The sequence below is a fragment of the Phocoena phocoena genome, chromosome 1, assembly GCF_963924675.1.
Source record: "Phocoena phocoena chromosome 1, mPhoPho1.1, whole genome shotgun sequence".
Taxonomy (NCBI): domain Eukaryota; kingdom Metazoa; phylum Chordata; class Mammalia; order Artiodactyla; family Phocoenidae; genus Phocoena; species Phocoena phocoena.
This window is the reverse complement of record NC_089219.1, coordinates 88,851,118-88,877,656: the sequence shown is the minus strand read 5'-3', so window position 1 is coordinate 88,877,656 and position 26,539 is coordinate 88,851,118. Positions and strand designations below refer to the sequence as shown.

At 38.9% G+C, this 26,539-nt stretch overlaps 1 protein-coding gene across 1 annotated transcript in view; it reads right to left on the bottom strand.

Moving 5' to 3' along the window:
* The window catches only part of CDC14A (cell division cycle 14A), a 164,008-nt gene that overhangs the window by 132,947 nt on the left and 4,522 nt on the right, over positions 1-26,539 (bottom strand). Inside the window, exon 3 of the mRNA XM_065881245.1 lies at positions 13,133-13,208. Within this exon, the coding sequence (XP_065737317.1) occupies positions 13,133-13,208 (76 nt within the window). The remainder of the gene's footprint in view (positions 1-13,132; positions 13,209-26,539) is intronic.

Genomic DNA, 26,539 nt, shown 5'->3' with positions numbered 1-26,539 from the left:
TTTCTATGGCATTCATACATAAGTTGTACGGGATGGAGGGATACTAGCTCATACTTTTTACAGCTCAATCATAATGTAAGAATTAGCACATACCAAATATATTTCTCTCCAAGAAAGGAGACTGATACAATGGGAGATAAATTATTGGCATCTTTATTATAGCAGGACTCATTTTTGAAGATTTACTCTTGATCTTATATGTAAAGTCTATTCATCCTTTTTCATTCCCTAACACACCACACCCACTCCCAGAAAATTTATCTATGCTTTTCATATTATGCCATTTGTTTTTAAATGTGTCAACCAATCTATTTTCCTCTCTAAAAATTTTTAAATGTCTATATTAACCAGAGCACCAATATTAATATTTTCTTTTTATAATGTTCTATTAAAAAATCTCCTTTTAATTACCTGAAAATAAATGGTTAATGGAAAAAAATGAACCATCAAAAGGATTATGTCAGCAAACATCTTAATACAATAGCCATATATTAAATTCATGGACTCAAATGAACAGTTATTAAGCACCAGCTGCTATACGCCAGGCAATATGCTGCATGCTCAACGATATCCAAAATAAGCGACATAGTGTATTGTACACATGCTGAACATGAAAAGGTAAAAACAAAAAGATCTGTTAAAATGAAATCAAATTATTAGTAAAAGTTCAAACATAAGACAATGAGAACATGATACAACTCAATGAAATCCACTCCATTTCCTCATATTTCAAAACAGTTATATGGTTTTCCTCATATTTCAAAACAAATGGTTTTCAAAATACAGACATATAAGTACATTTTCATATTTATCTATAAATTCATACCGACTAGAAAGGCAGCTTTTTATATGCTACACACTAACCACAACCCACAGAATATCTGCTTTTAGAGCCCCCTTAAAAATGTAAGAACTCAACTATATACCTTTCTTTACCCTGCTATTTTCTACAAGGAAAAGAAGCTCTTCTAAAACTCTGAAGTCCATTCTAAGATGAAACAGCAACATTCTGGCTTTAATGTGTAACCACAGAAAACATAGTTCTATGCATCATGGCTGTAAGCCTAGAAACCCTCACCGTCCCAAGTCAGGCATTTCTTTGATAACCAAGAATCATGTTCTGAAAATGGCACTGCTCTTTTATTATTTTTTTTAATTTATTTATTTATCTTTGGCTATATTGGGTCTTCACTGCTGCACACGGGCTTTCTCTAGTTGAGGTGCACGGGCTTCTCACTGTGGTGGCTTCTCTTGTTGCGGAGCACGGGCTCTAGGCGCGCAGGCTTCAGTAGCTGTGGCATGCAGCCTCCGTAGTTATGGCTCGTGGGCTCTAAGGCACAGGCTCAGTAGTTGTGGCACACAGGGTTAGGTGCTCTGCAGCACGTGAGATCTTCCCAGACCTGGGCTCAAACCTGCGTCCCCTGCATTGGCAGGCGGATTCTTAACCACTGCGCCACCAGGGAAGTCCAGCACTGCTCTTTTAAATTGAACTTTGAGGGCTTCCCTGGTGGCGCAGTGGTTGAGAGTCCGCCTGCCGATGCAGGGGACACGGGTTCGTGCCCCGGTCCGGGAAGATCCCACATGCCGCGGAGCGGCTGGGCCCGTGAGCCACGGCCGCTGAGCCTGCGCGTCCGGAGCCTGTGCTCCGCAACGGGAGAGGCCACAACAGGGAGAGGCCCGCGTACCGCAAAAAAAAAAAAAACACACACACAAAAAAAAAAAAAAAAAAAAATTGAACTTTGAAAAATAAGTGTTGGCCTCAAACCTCCTTGAGGTTTGGTCTCTTATTACCAAAGTCCTTATTTCCAGACAAGCTTACTAAAATACCCCTATGACATAAAGTTTAAAAGAGTACATTTAAAAACAATGATAATAAATTTTTTTTTAAAGAGTACATTTTATTCAATTCAGGTCAGTGGAGTTAAAGCACACAAGTTATCTAAAGACTTTAAGGTCACTATCAGTGGTGTTGACACTTGTCTACTTACTTTCTCAATTTGGAATTGTTACCTGCTGGACATTTCTCATTTGTTTGTTTTTGCCAGTGATTTATCTCCATCAATAAGTTATGTTTGATTTATTGAAAGAAGAATCAAGGCTCTTAAGACCTAAGCTTCTTCTACGGTCTCTAAATCCTACACTACCTAAAGACTGCCTTACAGAGGCCATGACCCCGTTAACATGAGTCAGATGGAACACAAGGACTCAGCTCTTCTGGCTCTCAGCCTCTCACTATTTTCATTTCCTGGATCCCTAACACACCTCTGAGGAAGTTTAAATTATGTTTCGATGCCCTTTCCTACTAAGAGTTTAGGTTTCATAACAAGCTACTCTCATCATTAAATAATGTGGAATTAAATTTATTTTACAAATTTACTCACCAACAGTGACAAACTCCTATTGCTGTTTTTTCATCGTCAATGGTCTTTACTGTTGGATTGTTTTTGAACTTTTTGTGTGTGCCTCTTTTTTGTTTTTCTCTCTAATTCTAAAGTATACAGAATGCAGAGAACCATCCTACAATGGGAACCATGAGGACAGAATTCTGAAGGAAATTTTCTTTTCACTGTATACTTATACATTTTTTTAAAGTAAACATAATACAAATTAAAATTTTAAGGGAAGTTTTTTTTACCTTTACAAGCTTTCAGAAATTATATCAGATAAAGAATATTCTTCACAAAATCTACCTAGAAATTTTAACTATTTTAAAATACCTGGACTTCCCTGGTGGCGTAGTGGTTAAGCATCCGCCTGCCAATGTAGGGGACACGGGTTTGAGCCCTGGTCCAGGAAGATCCCACATGCCGCGGAGCAACTAAGTCCGTGCGCCACAACTACTGAGCCTGTGCTCTAGAGTCCGCGAGCCACAACTACTGAAGCCTGTGCGCCTAAAGCCCGTGCTCCACAAAAAGAGAAGCCACCACAATGAGAAGCCCGCGCACCGCAACCAAGAGCAGCCCCCACTCGCCAAAACTAGAGAAAGCCCATGCGCAGCAACAAAGACCCAACACAGACAAAAATAAAAATAATAAATTAAATAAATTAAAAAATAAAATAAAATAAAATGGAATACCTCCTGTTGGAAGCTGCCTACAGGATGCAAACATAATTGACTTTTTTTAAAACATCTGTCACCCTACCTACTCACAAAATTTTTTTTCTTGTGATGAGAAATTTCAGGACTTATTCTCTCAGCAGCTTTCACACATGCAATACAGTGTTATTAACTGTAGTCACCATGCTGTACGTAACAATAACTGACTTTTTAAAATGAGAGTTCTCTATCTGACTTTCAGGAAAGCTTTTAAAACTCCTAGCATTTACCTTGCTTAGGGTTAGATATTTTGGAATTCAAGTGTTTTTCTCAGCACTGCAAGTCAAGAAATGATCTTCTGTTTAGTGAAGCTTGGCCAATATCTCCTAGGTCAGATCACAGAGAGGTGAGTTCTCACTCAAGGAATCAAAACTAATTCAAAGTGAAGGATAACAGAGAAAAATCTTATATATTACAAGCCTTGTCCTAATTTCCCTCCCTGTCACAGCCAGGCCTTCCTCTTACGGGTCAGCATATCCCAGTCTTGCAGCAGTAACACTGTTCAACAGAGGAGATATTCTGGTACTAGGATGAAAAATTTCAGGGATAACAAAACATTTTGCCAATCGTTCAGCTGGTGCTTTATATGATTGAGTTGATCTACACAACCTCTTTAACGTTTTCTCCTTCCAAATATTAAACATGTCCTTATCTTAAAAACAAAAACTACCTATTACATATCAAAGCACACTGATGACTAAAGTGCCTTTAGAGGAACATTTGGCTCGTCCTTTGAGATCTTTCATATGGAAGAACTTTACCATGCAAGAAAAGAAAGTCCTGCAGACGATAGGACTCTATTTTATAAATGAGCCCCGTAGATATTTTTTCAAGTTCTGCTGTAATATCAGGAGAATTTCATGCCTCCAAACTGGACAGTTGCCTCTTCCTTACCTGGCTGCCACCCCTACAGTCCAGTGTACCGGCCACACCCTTCATGGAGATTACTTGCTAAACCATACCATCACCTCTGGCTTTTAGTGAGCTCCTTGCTCTAATACAGATTCTTTCTGCTTTACATGAAAAGCTTAGAGATTACAAAAACACTGTGTACAATAGCAAAGTAAAGTTAGAAATTGGTAAAACAAATGAATATAGTCTTAAATATGAAGAGGAGGATGTCACAGAAAGAATACTAAGACCCCTGGACTATTTGTCTGCTCTGCAGCAAGGCTGCACATGACCCACTGCAAATTATAACATGCAGCCACTATCCACACTATATTGTAGATTTCTATCTGGAAACTGGAGTATACAGCTTTGTGAATCTTCTTAACCTAAGTGGACACAGCCAGCCCTCTATAATAACAACAACAACAGTAATATTTATTAGTCACTTGCTACGTGCCATTATTTCTCAAAGCAGTAGGACAGTGCCAAAGGGGTCCAGTTTGACCAGACACAGAGTGACTCCCAAACCAGAGGTCCTGGGCAAGGCTGAAGTATAATGAGCATGCTGTGTCTCTCTTTTACCAAGAGAACATAAGCCTGGAGCCATGGAGGGCCTGGCTTAACACACTTGGCCAATAGCTCCCAGGCCAGATGAGAGAGTTGAGTGCTCTCCACAAGTGTGGTAGACGGGAGGAATCCAGAACTCTCTCACTGAGCTTGATAACTTTTGTAAACCTTAATTCTCAATTATAAGGCCATAACAAGTTTCACAGTTCAAAATTTAAATAATTCTCAGGTTGGCTTGGTCAATAATTTTAAAACTTTTCAGAAATAAAAAACAAACTAAATTTCAATCTAAATTATATTTTATTATATTACCATATTGTATTTCATCCTCTTAACAGACTGATTCAGAGTCACCTAGAGAGCTTATTAAACCACAGATTGCTGGGCCCCACCCCTAGAGTTTCTGATTCAGCAGGGAAGGGCCAGAGAATATGCATTTCTAACAATTCCTTGGTAATTAATACTGATGCTGCTGGCCCAGGGACCACACACTGAAATCCACTGTGCTAAGATATTGCTAAATTTTGGAAAAGAGTGCATGAAATAGTGGGAAAAGGCCCCATTCCTGGAAATGCTCTATATGGATCCTAAAATACCGTCCATCTGGTCAAGTAGCCCCAAAAGACACTTAAATTCTTTTAGGAACTCCAAATCATGCCATGTGACTTTTAAAGGCATGTTATAGAAAACATATTTCCCCAGATTCCTCAGAAAACTTTATTACAATTTGTAAATTCTTGCATTCCAGCTGATAACACCTAAGGAAAAAGTTCCTTTAATGTTTCAGTAACCAAGCTGCTTTAAATGGTGTTATTCCAGGGCTTCCCTGCTGGTGCAGTGATTGAGAATCCGCCTGCCAATGCAGGAGACACGGGTTTGAGCCCTGGTCCAGGAAGATCCCACATGCTGCAGAGCAACTAAGCCCATGCTCCACAACTACTGAGCCTGCGTTCTAGAGCCTGCGAGCCACAACTACTGAAGCCCACGTGCCTAGAGCCCATGCTCCGCAACAAGGGAAGCCACGACAATAAGAAGCCAGCGCACCGCAACGAAGAGTAACCCCCGCTCGCCGCAACTAGAGGAAGCCAACGCACAGCAACGAAGACCCAACTCAGCCAAAACTAACTAACTAACTAAATAAATAAATAAAATATAAATAAATAATGGTGTTATTCCAGAGGTTCCAAATTCAGATGCCCTCAGGGGCCAAGAATTTAAAGTGGGTCAGCTGGGAAACTAGAAAAGCACGCCCTACCCAATGCAGACCTAGCTCTCATGCAGGAATCTGGGCCCAAATAAGATACCGCAATATATAAAAGAAGCCAGAAATCTAAAATTTAATGAAAATTTTCATAAATTACAGATGTTGACCATAAATTCAAAATTTTTAAACAGCATTCATGCCAAAAAAAAACCATGTCTGTGGACTGAAAGCAGCCCATAGGCAATCAGTTTGCTGAATCTGAGTGCTGGGATACTGCAGCTGAAGAAAGTTCTAATGATCCAATCAGCATGAATTGAGCACCTGTTGTATGTCAAGCACAGTGCTGAGCAACATGGTAACAAGGGAAGCAGAACCCCAGTCTCCAGCCTTCTAAGTGCTCAAAGTCTAATGAATATTTGATGCTAAACCAGGGGAAAATATTAGCCAAGGCTTATTACAAATGGAAGAGAATAACTACCTAGGGAGGCATTCACAGCACAGCAAGGTCCAATGGAATGATCTTAATTACAGGTACAATAATTGTTTCGTTTAACAAGGTAAAAACATAGTAACTAAAAGATGGGATTTAGTAATGAATATCTATCAATTAACATAAGCAAACCTATGGAAATTTCCAGACCTGTACTGCTTACCTGAGTGAGAATTAAAGTTCTACCACTCTTATGTAAATCACGACAAGTGTGTAATATAGCATATAAATGTTTGATGGTACTTGTAAACCCAAGTACAAAGACTGCCATATTAGAAAAATACAAACTAAGATGAGGATATTGACCCCAGACAGACATTTTCTATCTCAGAAAGGAAAGTTATGTGAAAAGTTGCATTCTAATGGGATCACTCCTGGTGAAAAACAAGCCACGGCAACTCAGACAGAGAGAGAAAATGATGACATGCTACACAAACCACAAACACAAATACCCCAGGCTATCCTTGAGTTATGGTGACAGACACAAATCATGCACTTGTTCAGTTTAGGTCAGGAGACCACAAACTACTTAACCATTCAAAATTAAAAGGTGCTGCAATTAAGCTCAAAGCCAAAAAACAAAAGAGTTAATGGCCAATTTTAAAAAAACAGATTTTGGGGGCAGCCTTTCGGTAAAGTTGTTTGCCATGCTTAAAAGTAAAATCTTCAAGTCGAGTGGTTAGAATGGGATGTTTAAGCTGTGTCATTCGGCCTGATTAAGCTAAGGAAGACATTAGTGCAGCCTGGATTATATGCCCTTTAATAAAAAACAAACTGAGCCCATGCACTTCCCTAAACAAGCAAGCTCTGCCAATGATGGTGGTCAGATTAAGTAGATTACAGCACAGGGACCATGGTGACCAAGGCATCATTCTCTTACAGTGACTAGGCTAGCCCAGTAATGGCCGCAGCAATCAGCGTCTCCATAGCAATCAGTGGTCATTCCATTGCAAAAGCGATAAAATGAACAGGTCTTCCTGTGAGCAGCCATGACCTCTACATGTTTTACCTCCAACTTCCCCAGGAAAGGGATATTCTTGAAAATTTTCTTTGGCTGTACAAAACAAAATACGGTTTATGTTTTTATTTAAAGCTAAAATAAAACAGATCGAATAGTTTACTTAAAAAGAAAACGATGTCTCTTTATGGTCCATTTTGTTTCAAACCCAGTATGTTTCATTTAATGAAATGGCACCTTTGATCAAAATAGAAGTCAAAACATCAAGAAAAGTTGCTCATAAAGGTTAATCGATCAGGCTGATAATATACTTGAAGGTATTTGGGGATTCTCTATAAAAGGGGGTTTTCTTGCCTGAGGCTTCTGAATGGGCATAAGGGCTCCAGGCCTTGCAAACTCTAGGTAAGCTCACTCCTGTGGGAATTAACACTTTTAGCACCCCTGAAACCTCTTTAAACTACATGAACACTCTCCAGCATGTAGCTTGCTCTTCTTCCCCCAAAAGCCCATGAACCTGCAACAGAAGATAACCTCATGAAGAAATCTTCAACATGTTTTTGTAGTTATAATAAGAGGGTGGTCTGATCACTGTATCAAAAGAGTGCTTGTGTACAACCACCTGATACCGTGGCAGGTACCTGGTTACCAGATAGGATTACTGCACTGATTCATTCAGCAACAAGGACATTCCCTGAGCCCCACCATCTGCCAGGTACTTTCAGTGCTTTAATATAATCATCCATTTCACCATGCCGCCCTCCCCTTTTTGCTTTTACCCTGAAAAGGCCATGTGGGATGTTTTGTACATTTAAAATTACCTTTCTGGCAATATTCTTTTAAATCTTTCTAAATTGTCCCCAAGATTACTGTGATTGTCCTGTTGATTCATAAGAGCAGGTATTAAAAAAAAAAAAATCACTGCCCTAGAAAACGTCCCCTTTTTTCAGAGACACTCTTTTTTCCCGCAGGCTGGGGTTTTATTTTTCTCAGAGGAAAAGTGAAATCAACAGTTAAAACTGTATTGATTATTTTAGAAAAAGCCAGTTAAATCATATTACGTTTATAAAACTGTCAAATCACTGAATCAGTAATTGAAAGATTTTCTTAACTGATTAACTTTGAAAAAGGTACTCTGCTTTTCAAAATACCACTACCTTGTCTTTAATTACTACAGTCTTCTCTTTTAGAAGCTCATATATTCCAGCCCAGTGTTCTTAGCATTGTCTGTGCCAAAAATCCCTTTGAGAACCTATTAAAAAGTTATGAATCCTCTCAGAAGAAAAATGTAAATACAAACAAAATTTTATATATAATTTCAGGAGTTTATGGATTCTTTGAAGTATAAGATTACAATAATGGGTCTAGCCTATCAATCACTGATGACATTTTAAATTAAATAACATACACAGTTTTGCAAACTGTCCTCACTTCATTAAATCTTCTTCCTTTGACTGATTCCCTTATTATGGTAACTCTTGACCAGAAATAGCAAACTACTACCTATTACTGTATAACTCTTAATACTTGCATTTTTTAAAGTATAGTTTAAAATGAGAAACAGGGTTTTTGCTGGTGGTAGTGGTTTCTGATTTTGGGTTTTTAATCTAAGTAAATGTGTAATGGATAATTTTCCATTTTAATTCATATAATTAAAATGAAGGTCATTGGGAAGAGAATGAATACAAATACACACAAAAAAAATCAGTAAATCATCACCTCAAATCATCAACTTTAAAAAAAAACCTTTTAACATATAAAAAATAAGAAATTTGGGTTTGGAATAGAATATACTGTAAAATATTACCTATCTACCTAAGGTATCAAATAAAGGGGAAAAAATAATAAGAGGTTTACTGGAAGAAATAAAAATTTCCAAAGTAGAAAATAAAATGCGCCTCAAAGAGTTAGGAAACCACACAGAAAAAGAATTCTAAGAAGTGCTTTGTTAAAAGAACAGAAGTTATTTAAGTTATTTTAACAAAAGTTATTTGTCAAAATAATGCCAATTATTCAGAGAAGGAAAGGAGTTTGAGGACCAAGTCAGTGGCATCAGACTGGGTATTTAAGATGTCACTAGAGCAGTTTCAGCACAGTTAGGAAGACAAAGGTAGGAGAGCAAATGATAAAAAATCAGTGTGAAGTAAGGATGTAAACATGCTGAGGGCAGGATATTGAAACCTCTAGAGGCAAAAGGATGGAAGAGGATCTGTAAGTCATGGGGATCATGATAAGGCCAAAGCAGTTTCTGTGTGTTTAGTGACCCTGTGCCGGACACTTGGAGACAAAAGTCTCCATCTTTTGATAAGGCATGCCTCCATCCTCTAGGAGCTCAAAGTCTAGTGAGAAAGATAGATGCAATTGAAAATTGCAAATTATAACTGAAATTATTATTTCAATTAAAATTAAAATTACAACTCATCAGTAACAGAGATCTGCACAAAGAATTACAAGAAAACAAAGGAGGCACCTCCCACTTTGTCCAGCAGCACAAGGAGATGCTTACTAGAGGTGGTGGTGCTTGCACAAGGTCTTAAAGAATGAGGAGTTATCAAACCAGAGGGCAAGGGCACTCCAGCCATACTGGATGTCACACGCAATTGTGTGGAGCAGCGCTGTGGTTCGGGGTAAAGTTCAAGGCTAGAAGCAGCAGGGGTACTGCAATCTTCAGTAACTCAGTAAGTTAGTGCATGAAATCACCCACTGGGAAGATGCCAAGGGTGGGAGTTGTCAAAGTGAGCAAGACAAAAGGCATGGAAGTATGGTGCCAAAGGTCTTACCAAAATGAGTGACCGTGGGCTGCAGACAAGAGACATCGGAAGGGAGCTGAGAGCCTAAAAGAATAGGGAGACTGAAGGCCTGGAGATTACACAAGGGTGAGAGAGACGATGTGGGAGGCGTGTAACAAGGGGGTACATTCAAAATCGGAAAGGCTAGAGTCTGGGTTCCAGGAGGCAAAGCAGCCAGAGTGGCAGGAACGGTCACTGGAGTAAAAAAGAAGCAGAGGAGCTATGAGGCCACCATGGGACAACAAGGGGAAGTTAGTCAGGGCAGTGCTGTGGGTGAGTGCAGCAAGATGATAAACCAGAGGCTGCAGCTACCAGTGAAGGTGGAGAGAAGTGTATGAATGATGCAGTCAAGAGCCTGAGAACAGGCCCCGACCTTACCCTGCAGCCTTGGGCAAGTCACATGCCTCTCCTGGGCTTCCCTTTCTGCACCTATGAAATCAGGAGCCTGGACTAAATGGTTATTTGGATTCCTAAAATGATATCGGATAGCTTTCGCATATGGAAATGATAGCTATGAGGCTGAGAAGGTGTTCGTAAACTTTGCTGAAGGACTGTCTTTATTGTATCTCCTATCAGAATTCACGAATGTTACCTTAGTAACTTTCTTTTGTATAGGACTTCAAAATTTACAAAGCTCTCTTACACATATTTTCTAACCTCTGTACATATATAATCCTAACCACCTTTCTGTGAGAGCTCTATAAGCCCTATTTTAGAGCTGAAGAAACAGATTCTACAAGGCTGAAGCGACTGCAGCTTTGAATTGGTAATGTAAGTCTTTTTCTCCTGATAAAGAGATTCTACTTGGTATGCTTTATTGAGATAACCCATGACTTACTAACATTTAAAATTCATTCCCTCAGCAAGTAACAAGGGTCCCACTAACTGTACTAAAGCTAAAAAGGTCATTCATTCCAGGCATCCATCAGATTACCTGATCACTGAAATGAACAGAGGGGACTGTCTGAACTTTATTAAATTTGTATAATGTTGAAAGAAAGCTTTGTAAATGAAAAAATCAAAACAAGTCCTTGTATATGCTTACCCATACTGTTTAGTATAGACCATGATAGTAAAATAGTCTTAATTCAATCCATCTACTCTTATGTACTTGTTATGTAGAGCACTGAGTCAAGACCAGAAAATTTGTTTTCCTGACAATGATTCCTTTCTCTTCAATCATTCCAGATAGTAGACAGGTTCCACACTGTTGATTATAATACCCAGTTCATACCAACTACATACTAACAGGACTAATCAAGAAAGTGAAGAAATTCCTAGGTCCTCAAAAGGAAGAAATGGCTTTTAATTATTTATGAATTATCCTTTCCTTGTTCATTCATCCATAAAAAGTCCATTTAATATTTTTTATTAAATCCTTTTGGAGATATTATTTGCTTCCTTGGTGATTACAAAGATTTTAACTTTATCTTTTAAACGACAGGCAGTAGCTTCTTTTCTGAAAAATGTAAGTAGGTTTAGAAATTGAGTTATTTGTAGTGAGGTGGATGGACCTAGAGTCTGTCATACAGAGTGAAGTAAGTCAGAAAGAGAAAGACAAATACCATATGCTAACACATATATATGGAATCTAAAAAATGGTTCTGAAGAACCTAGGGGCAGGATAGGAAGAAAGACGCAGACGTAGAAAATGGACTTGAGGACACAGGGAAGGGGAAGGAGTAAGCTGGGACGAAGTGAGAGAGTGGCATGGACATATATACACTACCAAATGTAAAACAGATAGCTAGTGGGAAGCAGCCGCATGGTACAGGGATATCAGCTTGGTGCTTTGTGACCACCTAGAGGGGTGGGATAGGGAGGGTGGGAGGGAGACGCAAAAGGGAGGAGATATGGAGAGATATGTATATGTATAGCTGATTCACTTTGTTATGAAGCAGAAACTAACACACCATTGTAAAGCAATTATATTCCAATAAAGATGTTAAAAAAATAGAAAATGAAATTTAAAAATTTAGTATGAATAAAAAATAAAATTTTTTAAAAATGTAAGTAGGTTTAGTTAAAGGAATGTACATACTATGTATTTCTGAGTCAGACACTACTTTAGAAATTAATCCCCTAAAAAGTTGATTACAACAGATCTTATGTGATTTTTGACTTTAAAAATCTCTCTTTGGTATCATTCCATGTCCATTTAGCATTTTGAGATCAATGGCAAAAATCTGTGGATTCATATTTTACAGGAAATTCTCCATGATAGACTGTCTTTTATACCTAAGTACAATAAAAATCAATCAAATCAAAAAATTATCATTAAGCAGGTAATATATACAAGGCACTGCACTATGTCATGCCAGAAACATTTTACCCAGCAGAAAGATTAAACTATCCAAGCATTATAATTTAGTGGCTCTCCTCAAGAGCATGCTGTGTAGATTTCACCTTGCAAACTGAAACATTTAAGATCCTCATTTAGAAAATTGAGAGAAAAAGATAAATATTTCTTTCTATGTGATGAAGTAAGTTTACCAAAACTAGGAATATAGATGTCACTCTTCCTCATATATGCTTAGAATTTAAGAGGGAAAAAAAGCCACACGTAAAATTTAAAAAATAGAGATGAATAGTGAATGTATGACCCAAATTTTGTCATAACAGGTAAAATCCATGCTCTGTTGCTGCTAGTTGATCAATCTCACTTGGCTGTTAACTCTACAGAGGTGACATTCAAGAAATACACAAAAATTTCAATCTTGATCAGATAGAAAAAGCTTATGCTCCAGAGCTCCTGCCGTGCAATGATGAGCCAGCCCCCTTCATCGCCTGGTAACAGTGTCCAGAAGTGGACCTGAAGGTTTCAGAAAAATCATCCTAGGAGGGAATTTGATAAACTCATTAACAACAACCTGAAAGGATTTGTGTTTTCTTTCTTAGATCACTATTTCAATGACTTCATTCAGCTCATGTTTCCATTGATCCTGAAAAATGAAAGAGGTTAACATGTCCTTTGTGGGGTAATCAGGTAGATCAATTTCAACTTCTAGGTGAACTACTCACTTAAATTTCCAAAGATCAAGATTACCTGACTAAATGGTATATGCACAGCAACCCCACTGGTTAGATTTCACAGTTCAAATTTTTAATACCAAAATATAAACATCACCACAATACTCACTTTTAGTTTCTTGTTTAGTTTACAGCAGTATCTGTACACCATTGCCAAGTTCAGAGGTCCAAAATCTGCATAGAAACTGAGATTTTTTTTTTAAGTAGTATTTAGTAAAGATATTTTCAGTAACATCAATGCTCATTTTTATTTTCATTAAAGTTACAATCAAGTTTCAATTATCTTTGGGAATAAAGGTTAGTATACAACTGAATCATAATAATCCAAATAACTAGTGATTTCACCCTGCCAATGCCCTCCAGTTACTATAATCAGTCTTGTAACAGGGAACTGTTTGGACAGTTTTGAGTTCCACCTCCTTTTATCTCCCTGCCAGGACATTAAGTAAAAGAATTAAAAAGCAAGCACTGAAAGAACCAACATGAACAAAACATATATGTGGCCTACACTTCCTGGTTTTATTTATCACCTACTTAGTCATAAAGCTCATGTACCCTAAGTTCTAATTCCAACTATTCCACTCAAACCTTGCTCTCAATTTTCAAGTATCTTAAATCCAGTGGTCTTATTTTCAGTTTCATTCTCCTTGGACTTTCTGTATTATATAACACCCTGGCTCGTCTCCTTCTTTCTACCCCTTTACATCTCCAGGATACACACATCAGTGTGCAGATCATCTGCTGTCATGAATTAAACGATAACACTATGGAAAACAGATGTCTCCTAACCCAAAACCCAACATCAGTTTTTCCCATCTTCAACTACCTGCTGGACTTCCCATCTATGCGTCCTTCCATCACCTGGAACTCAACCCATCTTTCCTTCAGATCAGCCCTCCAGGCTGAAAACATTTTGTTTCTCCCAGTTGCTCAGACATGAAACTTCCTATTAATTTAGTTCAAATAAATATTAATTTAGTTATTATATATCAAATAAGCTACGACTCTAAGTCATCCCTTCCTTTTCTATTCCTACTTTAGCAACAAAAGTCCAGATCTTTCTTCATCTCACATCTTTAGTGTTTTAATTCTCTCTCTCCTGCCCAGTCAACCTATATTCCACACTAGAAATTAATCTTTATAAAATCTCACTTCTCACATATCCTCTCACTGTTCAAAAATGTTTAATGGCTCTTTACTCCCTTCAGAATAATTCCTTGGCTCAGAAATCAAAGCCCTAACCATCACACCCCTAGCTTCCAGGCTGATCTCTCCTAATAGTTCCCATATGGAATCTTCATTCCAACAAATATGTCCATTCCTCATTCTCGAATACTCCATGCATATTCTTAATCCAAGCCGCTGCTCAGATTGGTCTCCTTGCCTGGAATGCTCTCCTTTTCTCTTTCTATTACCCTCTAGTTTCCTCAAAATCCAGTTCAAGTCCTACCTCCTGCACTCACCCTAAGAGAAAACTAACCACCCTTCTCTCAAAGTTCCCAAAACTTATCATCTGAGCCACTGTTTTGGCCCATGACACATACTATCACATACTATGAATTATCTTTTTAAGTGTAGATCCTACCTGGCCAACTACAGTGTAAGTTTCTCACTCAGGGACTGGACATCTTGAGAATGTCCTGCTCATAATAAAATTCAACAAATAAGTCTTCATTATGACTATTTTGCTCATTAATGCCCAAATTCAATTTAGCCTGGACTATAAATTTACTAAATATCAACACATTTCCAAAAAAAGCATCCCCAAAAGACATTTAATTTTTTAAATAAAAATTAGGATTTAACTTTTTCTGCTACCCAAATTACACTACCATAGATATGTCGTTACAAATCTGCCAAAAGCCTCTTGCCTTACTTAAGAATACTATACTTGGGCTTCCCTGGTGGCACAGTGGTTGAGAGTACGCCTGCCGATGCAGGGTACAGGGTTCGTGCCCTGGTCCGGGAGGATCCCACATGCCGCGGAGCAGCTGGGCCCGTGAGCCATGGCCTCTGAGCCTGCGCATCTGGAGCCTGTGCTCCACAACGGGAGAGGCCACAACAGTGAGAGGCCCACATACCGCAAAAAAAAAGAAAAAAGAATACTATACTTGTATATTTTATCCATCTTAAACAAGTAGACAATATTTTGGCCCTTATATTCAAGGTAACATGAAAATTAGCCGTTCCTGCACACAGGTTTCATGAGAGTAAGAGTAGACTTGCCAAAAAAGGAAACCTGCAACAATTTGAAATTAAAAGTTCTTCTATTTCTAGTCCCCAGTGTGATGCTGTGCTCTAAGTATAAAAAAATACCCATGAATCCAAAATGAACTATGCCTACAACAATTACCGACCAGTTCAAGCCCTGTCGACAAGAATCCACTCAAAAGAACCAAAATGAAAAGACTGTACAAATAAGTATGTACCAGCACTGATTAAGGCAGCCTTGTTTCTATCACAGAGATTTCCTTATCCTTGGGTTATTGTAAGCAAAACTCAACTAATATATCTTATTTTGCTACTAGAACATGAATTTTTTTTTCTTTTTTTGCAGTACACGGGCCTCTCACTGTTGTGGCCTCTCCCGTTGCGGAGCACAGGCTCTGGACGCGCAGGCTCAGCGGCCATGGCTCACCGGCCCAGCCACTCCGTGGCATGTGGGATCTTCCCAGACCGGGGCACGAACCCGTGTCCCCTGCATCGGCAGGTGGACTCTCAACCGCTGCGCCACCAGGGAAGCCCTGAACATGAATATTGAGACATAGAACTTTAAGGTAAATCTGGAATTTTTGGTTAAGATTATTTCAGCTTTTTTAACTCACTGTGAACAAATTTTAGGAAAGCATATAGAATTCAGGTCATCTAATTCCAGTTTCATACTAACCATTATAAGCCAACTTCAATTCCAGACTCAAAGCTATTCCTAACAATAGAGCCAGCTTAGCCACACGTACTTTTGGAAGCAACATGGTTAATGAACACACCTATTTCACCAAACAACATTAAAATAAATTGGTATACTCCAACAGCACAGGAAAAATAAATCAAATACAAACCTTGTCCTTAAGTTGATCTGCACTCTCCAATATGGCAGCCACTAGCCACACGTGGCTATGTAAATTTAAATTAATTGAAGTTAAATAAATTAAAAATTTAGTTCTCCCATCATATTAGCCCATTTCACGAGTTCAAAAGCCACATGCGGCTAATGGCTACCAAGATGTACAATACAGATATATAACATTTCCATCACTGCAGAAAATGTTATGTGCTGATAGACAACGCTGATCAAGATTTAAAAAAAAAGAAACAAAAAATAACAAACAACTAGAGAAATATAAATAAATAACTTATTTAAAATAACTAGAGAAATAATGAAGCACCATGAGTGAGGTATAGATGAAATGTTTAAGGACAATGTCCTTTCCTTTCAGGGGCCCACATTTTTTCCCAACAGTGAGATTAGGCTCTGGTAATTCTTGTCCCTTCCTGTTCAAGGGGGTCATAGTTCCAGAAAGCCAGTTTGGGACCTAGGACAGAAGAGGGTGGAAAAATAGAAGAGGACCTAGTCCCCACTACCCTTCACAGTCCCTCAAAGAGACAGTTAGCTCAGAGCATCAGATAGCTACAATGAAAGATGTATACCTCTATCTTGACCACAGCCCCAGGTTAAGGGCCAATCTTAACCTAGAAGGTTTCTAACCTCACAATACCTTGAAGCTCAATGAGCCAGCGTTTATATCCTACAAAAAGAGGGATGGCTTTCAAGTCACACTAAGAAATTCAGTCAAAAATTTTGCACAGCCAAGAGCAATTTAGAACATGTCTTCAAAAGTCAGAATTGTCACAGACAAATATAAAGCCAACAAACTCTATCTTAAGGTCATTTTATATATCCTTTCCTTACAGTGCTTACAGTTCTAAAAATATATATGTATTTATAATATAGTTTTATATACATATAATTTTCTAACAAGCTAAATACATTTCTGAAAATGTCAAGAGCATTGAAGAAAAAATGGTCACAGCTGCTCACACCATGCTAGGTTATCACTGACTTAGATATAATAAAATGCCATGAACAGAGAAGACACCTTCCAACAACATGCCTCTTTGTAAGAAACTTCCTCACCAGAGGTGGGGAAAATGGAAACACATTTACAGGCCAGACCATTAGCCAGAGGGAAATGTTAAAATACAAAAATCAACTGATAACAATTGAAATAACTCAAATATGCTAAAAGGTATAAAATATGTACTTGAGCAACTTGGAACCAAGGCAGGAGAATAAAAGAATTGGGCTCAGGGCAGAAGAGGAGAACTGGAAAGTCATCAACCTGGGGACAGTGAAAATGGAGAGGAGAAATGGCAGAGATAAGCCGTGTAGAGACACAATAAAGAAACCCGAGGGCTGAGTGGGCTCCTAAACCCGAGGTTAATGATACATGATAGTGTCTTCTCCATTGTGGCAATTCCCAGAAAGAGGCCTCCAGAGCCACAGTCAAGCAAGGGCCCCCGCTTTTTCTAGGGTCGGGGGGAAACTCGTCTCATTTGGACAAGGAAAACCATGGATATATTATTTTATTATTGCAGAGTACCCTGAGCTTCCCCTCCAAATGAATGCACGAATGAACAAATGAATAAGTATCCCTTATGTATATATAAATTTCCCCTTGTAAGGTTGGTAAATTATGGGTCAATACCTAGAATGAAACTCACGAATTATTAAGCGAAAAACAATCTGTCTTTTTATTCAGTAAGTGTAAATAGCTAAAATCAAATTCTTCCCTGTTTTCATAGGAAAGAAATGAAAAGAATTGGAGTCCTGCAAGTGGGGAAGGAAGGAAAGATAGGGTTATCTTCTGGGGAGAATGAAGAAATGGGACCAGAGCAAATGTTTACCAGGGTCACCCACTACCCACAGAATTTAAGGGAAATAGAACTTGGACCTAGAAGCCTTTCTGTTATACCTACATGTCTAGCTCTTCTCACGAGATTTATGAAGTTTATGATGTATCATTCTTTTGTGTTTGGTTTTTCTAACAAACTCTAATTTAAGTGGGTCCATTCCTAGAAGAATCATAATTTAAAGCACAGTTGTACCTTATTCTACATATCATAAGTTTCCTCTGAAAACTGTCAACTCCTCAGCAAAAAGATAAACTATATTCCAAGCAATACTCACTGAACAAAATTTATGACCACCTACTCTGAGCAAGGCACTACAAGTTAACATAATAATCAAAGAGTGCTGACAATACAAAAAAAATATGAAAAAATTCTGTAAGATCATTATAACGCATGCCAATTCTTCAAACTTTTTACCAGCACTGCTGACATGTTTCATCTACTCATTCATTCACTCACTCACTCAACTATTACTGAAAAACTGCTGACTACCAGTCCCTACCCATAAGGAGCTCACCACCCAATGACAGACAAGTAAACATGATTACCTTTGATAAATGCTAAGATAGCAGTATCCTCCAAAGCACAGTGAGATGTGTGTGGATGTGTGTGTATGTACATATGTGCAAAATTTTGGTGAAATTAATCAGCACTGATCTCTGGGCTATACACTTCACCTAATATTTTCCCTATCACTAAAATATTATCAGCACACCTCCAGTCTGATGATAAAGATCCTGTACATGGCTTAAACTCACAATGATCACATTTCAAAAAGGTCTCAAATGCTCAGCAAACATTAATCTAAGATCAAAGTACAAGTCTGAGTTTTTGCTCAAGTATAACAAACCACAGTCACATTGATGTCTACCTCCTACGGAAGAGAGGCTAGACATCTAAGAAGCTTCCCGCTCCACATCAGTCACCTAGAGACTGATGGAAAACTAAAGACCATTGGGAAGCAAGGGGTTCGTGTCTCAACTTGATCCCTCAAAGTCCCTGGGCCGATGCCTTAGCCTCTCTGGGACTCCACATCCTCATCTATCAATAAAAATGCTGAATTAGATGGCTTCTAAAGTTCTTTCCAGCTATTATATTATATTATATTACCCTATCATATCACATTCCTAGCCATTATATATGACTATTATATATATTATATATTATAGTGTGTATATATATTACACATATTATATATGTTATATACAATATATTGTAGTATATATAATATATTATATATAATATTGTATATATATTATATATATTGTAGTGTGTGTGTAGATTGTCTATGACTCTAGTTATCCATACTAGACAAACCATTCAACAGTTCAAATGTTTTTCAAGGGCTGCTCGCCCTATCTGATGCACTCTGCCCTCTCAATGTGTTGGGTCTAGGTACAGAAGGCATTTTCCTCAGAGTGTCTCCTCAGAGAATAGAAAGATCCTCACAGCTTTCTTCCCGATATTCACTATGCTTTCTACATAGCCGGAAAACAAAGCCACAGTCCAGAGAGCGGCTTCATAAGGTAGGAACCTTCACATCAGTACTATTTACTTACCTACGTAAGGTAAGTAAATACCTTACCTTACGTAGGTAAGTAAATTTGTTGAGATCACAAAGGAAGGAGAGGATCCCAATATCAACTCTCATGCCTGTCCTTTGGTACATTATCTAGGTTTTTAGGAAAGTCCAGATACACAACTGGGAATATGAGGAACCCTTCTCCACTCACCACCTTATTAACCTGGGGCAAGTAGCAGGGCCACCTAAGCCTTCAGCTGCTGCTTCTGTAAAATGGGTTGCTGCTTTGCCTTAAAGCCAAAAGACAGACTAAATGATTATCAAGGAACCTTCAGCACCAAGGTCTGTAATCCTGTAACTTCCCTCTTTGGAGCAGGTCAATTAATTAAAAACCCCATTGACTCTCAAACTAATGTAAACAAAAGAAGACTTTTTCAGGAATGCACTGGCAAGATTAAAATTCACTCCCACAGAAACACTCTCAAGCAGTGGAAATTAACCCCTTTGTTTAATGGCAGGTATTGAAGGCAAGAGGGCCATGCAGACAGTATGCATGTGACTTTGGTAAAAAACAGAATGGGGACTGATCCCCTTTACACAAAAGACTAACCTTCCTCATATGTCATAAAGCAAGTGAGGTCCTGAAAAGGAAAATAATTACTCTAAAACCCAGCAATGATCACATTACCTCTCTAAGCTCTTGGAAGTAAAACCAAAACCCTCAAACTTGTCTGTGAGGCCCAGGGTGATGCAGCCCCTACCTATCTCTCTTTGGGGCCTCATTTTGCACCATTTCCCCCATTTTAGTACTAGCAAGCTCCAACCAAGCTGTTTCTTTTAATTCTTGCCTCAGGCCCTTGGCACTTTACCCTCCCTGGCCTAATTAACACCCACTTATCCTCTAGGTCTCAGCTCCAGTCACACTTCCTCAGTGAATTCTTCTCTGATCCCTCCCCCACCTCTACCTCCACCTCCGTTGTCACCCCACTTCACACACATACACACACACACACACACACACACGCATACGTACACGTACCCCTTCACCCTGCAGGCCAGTTTTCGTTGTTATGTGCTTCCAAAACCACAGGTCTTTCCTTCAGAGAACTTACAAAACAGTCCTATGTCTCAATATTTGATTAATAGCCTCCCAAAGCCTCACTGGACTATAAACTCTATGAGAACAGGGTTGGGTTAAAATTTGCTCATTAATGTCTCCCTAGGACCTGGCACAGAGATGACTGAGTAAATGAATGAAAGATTGATGTGGTTGGTTCATCTGCAAAAATACCACCTTCTTCCATTTAATCCTAAGCTATACACCAGGTCAAATCTGGGGAAAGATATCCGACATCACATTTTACTAGCTTTGGATACAAAATTGAACTAAGTAGACAAAATTGACAAAAATAACCTAAGAAGGAAAGGACAGTGAGGGGGATGGAGAATGGCGAGGTCATCCGCCTCTCTAGAGCAGGGAAAGGTTGGGAGCACCCATCTCCACAGTCTCCCCCCCACACCCGGCCTGCATCTTTATTACTGGCTTGCTCCCAATGTGACCTGCTCCAGAAGTAACCCCCAATCTAAAAAGACTCACCCCAACTAAGCACCATCCCAACTCCTTTTTTGCTTAGCAGCCCCTTCAATTCTGAGAGTTTTGCCAAGTTAAAATCATTCTAAACCTTTACTTTTGGGTTTTCTAGAGCTGTAGGCAATCTGCTATAGGCCATATAAAACACATTTGACACTAGTTAAAGCATCTGGCAGAACATGAAAGACACTATTTTCAAGCCCACTATTCACAGCTCCCTAGAAAAGACCTTTTAACCCTTTTCTTTATCACACACTTAGAAAAAAATTAAATGTTTTTAGCATTTCAGATTAATTCAGCTGCAGATGATCAATAATTTGACTACCAGGACTAATATAAATGCTGTATATATTCCACACTCTCTTAAAAGGACGATAAATGTATAGACTAAGAAGTCGGTTATACAAGGATCCCCAACTCAGAAATCTCAATCTGGAATATAAGTGAGAATCACAAGTAAGCCAAAAAACAAAGTCACATTGCTTTTTCTAAAGCCTGTCACAAACCCATGCCCTTTAGCGACGTTTATAAGACACTCTCAGACTCGCTTGGAGTCTATTTAGCCTTATTTTGTATAAAATGTGATATCTAGTTCCTATGCCCACAGTATATTAGACTCATCAGACAGATCATAGGCAGGAGGCAGCTACTGGCAGCTGGTACATTGACAGTAATGTCAAAAGCTAACCCAACAGTATGCGACACCTAGAAAGTACTCATGGTAGTCATCATCAAAAACTGACTGAATAAATTAAAACCACTAAAAGACAAAAGACATTTAGCAAGCAGGCACCATCTGCTACATAAGCAGAGATCCCTTTATTCTTTGGAGCTCCTAAAACTATCCCTGAATTACAGTGAAACTATACAACCAATGTATTCATAATAATAGAGTCTGAGTATTACAGAAAAAAAAGCAAATCATAATCAGTAAATTCTTTAACAAGGCAAAAATGTACATTCATTTTAGGAAGGTTTCCATAAATGACAAAACTGCTTTGATATTTTAAGATGTGATTTTCTAACCCTTTGTAGAAGCTGCCCCGGTGAAATGCCACATTCTCAGACAAGATAAATGCATTACAAGAGTATATCCATTAAGGAGAGCAAATCTGAAATAAACCATCTTTTCCGGTTCTCAAAAGAAAATTAAATTTTATAAGAAATGAAGAAGTCCAAACTAGCAAATTCTTTAATTTGTCAATAGGACGTGACCGTCTTTAAGACCAAAATATTAAACTAATAAATTAATAAATGAAACATTTTATTCAAAAACTCTAGTTCACACAAACTATTTTCCATAAAGGAATTTTCTATGAATCACAAGTAATCATGATCCTTTTTCAGATGTTTCCAAGTTGTCAAGGACTGGGACTGTTACATCCTTTAATAAATACGGCAATATATTTGATGATTCTCATTCAACATCTGATTCTTTGGTGGTCCTGGAAGTGTTTAGGTGATTAACAAAACCAACTTTTTTTTTTTTTTTTTTCTTTGCTGTATGCGGGCCTCTCACTGTTGTGGCCTCTCCCTTTGCGGGGCACAGGCTCCGGACACGCAGGCCCAGCTGCCATGGCTCACAGGCCTAGCTGCTCCGCGGCATGTGGGATCTTCCCGGACCGGGGCACGAACCCGTGTCCCCTGCATCGGCAGGCGGACTCTCAACCACTGCGCCACCAGGGAAGCCCAAAACCAACTTTTTAAATGTAAAAAAATTTTGTAAAGAAACAATGAATTCCACGCTTAAGCCCAACTCAAATCAGTGAGCCAGAAAGGAACTTGAGATCAGCTGTCCCACCCACCTCCCCAGATTTTAAGCAAGTAAATATCTAAATATCCAGGGCAGACATTGTCTATTTTCTGCTGAAAGATCACAAAACACAAAGACTCCTCGTCCACTTTCATTATAGACCCCCCCTTTTTTACTTCTCTTCGCCATCCCCAAAATAAAACAAGGCAACAAAAAAGGCAGCTCCTCCATCTGATTTACAGACATGGCCTACTTTAAGGTGTCCCTTTCTCCCAATCACCCAAGTCAGAAACCTTGAACTTAACCTTCAATTCCCCCACCCCCTCATCTGGTCAGTCCCAAATATAGTCACTCCATCCTCTCTAGCCTCTCCCACACCGGGCCTTTCTGTTCGCATTGCTACAACCATAAACCAGCCTGGCCACAGACAACAGACACCCCACCACCCAGCCATGGGAGTATTTGTCCTAAGCAGAGCTCTGCTCCATCTCCCTGTCATTCATAAACCAGCAGAACTGAGATCCAAACAGCTTTCCATAGGCCAGTCCCCAACCATGTTTCCAGCCTCACCTGTGACCTCTCTGCACTGCAAGTATTTTGCCTCACCTGACAGAATCTTGCTATTCCCCAACACTGAAATCTTTCTTTCTTTCCTCCTTCTTCACTCACTCATTCATTCAGCTAAAATTTCTTGTACACCATCTCTATGCCAGGCACTGTGCTGGGTACAGGGATACAGTGGTAAGCAAAAATAGGCAGTACTTGTCCTCACGGAGATCATAAAATTTACTCTTTTGCTCTTACACACCCTTCAAAAGCTAGTTCAAATATCATAGCCTTTATATCTCTTCCTTTCTTAGATTTCTAATATGTACATTTACAGCTTTTGTCATATATTGCCTTGCAATGTATTGTTTCCACTTCCTTCTTTATGTATCTGTGTATCCCCAAAGCATTAGCACAGTGCTCTGCACCAAAATCTATCCCATCTAAATGTTAAGTTTTCTCTATTTCCAACCGCTTACAACTTTCTTTTAAATTTTGCTTTTTTCACTTCCCATAAAAATGTGTCGAGTCTTTTTTTTCTTTTTCTTTGTTTTTTAAGCACGAAGGTGTATTAAGCAGTGGCTAAGTAAAGGTCATTTACTTTCAGCTTTGGAATGTGTTTATGAACTTACAAATGAGAACATCTGATGTCTTATGGATCTACTTCAAACACAATAATGAAGCTGCCCTGTGGCGACTTGGCTGACAAAGAACTTGGACGGCAGACAGCTCCTCATTGGACTCTCGTACAGTCCATTCGGATCCCTCTCTCAGGCTGCCCTTTTAAGACTAGCCCTGTCAGTTTTAACCGAGTCCTCAGCACCTCCGTTAAATTTTGCATTTTCACCAGGCTTATCTCAAGCAAACTGAAAGAACTGAGTAACAATTTGCCCTTATGAAGAGCAGAGACTGACTACCCACTGTGAATGCCTAGGAGGTCAAAACAGCAACTATTTAATAAATCAATATCCTGAAAGTAACAGTTGACTCCAGTGGGTCACACAGAATTAAGAACTGACCAGTGAATGTATACAGATATGTCTATTTCCTCATCACGTACACAGCATAGTACTCCTGGTTATGTGCACAGGTGTACACATATACAAGCACATGCCTAAAACTCATGTGTTCAAAACAGAGAGTGGAAAAAGTGGCCCTGAACAATACTGGGTTATTTCTGCAAGGTTAGGATGGGAGGAAGGAGAAAAGGGGAAGAAAGTAGAAACCTATACCATCTTTTAAAAGCTAAAGAGTTTTCCAAGTTTTTAGGAGAATTCTATACAGAAATCATTACATCTTATGTTACACCAGTTAAGCATCAAGAACATTTCACCAGACAGCCTGCAAAAAGTTTTCACAGGCTTATAAAAACTGGGCTTTTGTTCTCATCTCTCCTATTAATATATAATGATAATTAACTCAATTTACTTTCTCTCTCCTTTTTAGGCGGGGCAGGCCACTGAAAGGAGAAAAAGCAAAATTATACCCACAGAAGTGGAGCCGTGGAAAAACATTTTAATTACTATCACACATTCCCAGATACAGCCTGCACACAACGTCAGCAGCACATTTACTGCCAAAGCCATCACCACCCAAGTTAGAAGGGCCACGTGAGCCAGGGAGGGGCAAAGCTGTTCTGCACCCTCCCCCCAACCAGGCTCAGGACAACTGGGAACTTGCTGGAAGCATAAGAGCAAGACTTCAGGGCAAATTTACTAGCTCAATGACCTTAAGCTCTACATAACCCTCTCTGGGCCTCAGTTTCCTTATCTATAAAGTGGTGATAATAATAGCACCTAAACTCCTAGGGTTGCTCTGAAGATTGAGTTAATGTGTATAAAGGATATAGAACATTCATTGCCTGTCACAGGACTATAACTATCTGCCTATATCATGGCAATTTATAATGAAAGCTAAGGTACCAAATGATGGCCCTAAGGCTCTTATAAGATCACATATCTGTGTATGTATATATGTGCTTAGATGACATTCAGCTGTCCGTTAAATAAACCTACTTGTTACACATTAAATTTAAAATAAAAATTGAAAAACCAAAAGCGTTTCTTCCTACCTCTATCTAACCTAAATATCCATTCCCACAAGTATTTCCAGGCAAGAGAAGTTTTTCTGTATTTCTCTCAAAGATGTCCTAGGCTCACATTTCAACTCAAACCTATGCTACAGGCTACATAAAGAAATCATTCTTCTATAAATTACTTATCCAAAAATTCCCGGTTGTATTAATATCAGGCTGCTTTGATAAAGTTTAAATGAAAATTGAACATTTTAAATTATTTAAATCTTCAAGTTAGCTAATTAGTCCTCATTAGAGGCTGCTCATTCTTCCATGCTAAAACATTTGGTGAAATCCTTAGAATCGTTTCAGAAACTGCTTAATATTCAGTCCCCAGAGTATGACCATGAAGAGTTCTCTCCTGCATTTTCAATACCTTTCCTTTGCAAACACAAGGAGAGAAGAAATGAAAATGGACAAGACCTCTACACTCTCCTTTATAGCAAACTGGCTTTCTATGCATAAACATCCAACCCTACACCCATCACCGTTAAGAGGGGCACACAAAGGTTATAATAATTAAAATATTTGATTTTGCTAACTTTTGAGCCAAAAAAAATTTGAGCCAAGTTATAAAAAGTAAGCCTCTATTTAGATTACAAGGCCCAATTCCAAAACCAAAGAACTAGCCTTTCTGGAGGGTTGTACATTATTTGTAGCTTAATCACATACAGACAAATCTTTGAAAGGCTCCCTTTTTATGGGGCTATTTTTTTCCCACAAGTGTGTTAGTCTATACCCTGATGTTAATTCTGATCTGTGAAATCATAAACCAAGGACAAATGTATGTTTATTATCAACCACATTTTACTAAAACTGCTCAGGCCTTTATATCAATGTGATAAATTCTGTTTAAAAATCAAGGAGAGGGCTTCCCTGGTGGCGCAGTGGTTGGGAGTCCGCCTGCCGATGCAGGGGACACGGGTTCGTGCCCCGGTCCAGGAAGAACCCACATGCCGCGGAGCGGCTGGGCCCATGAGCCATGGCCGCTGAACCTGCGCGTCCGGAGCCTGTGCTCCGCAACGGGAGAGGCCACAACAGTGAGACGCCCACGTACCGCAAAGAAAAAAAAAAAATCAAGGAGAAAATTCATACTTTCATTTCTAATAAACAGCCTGA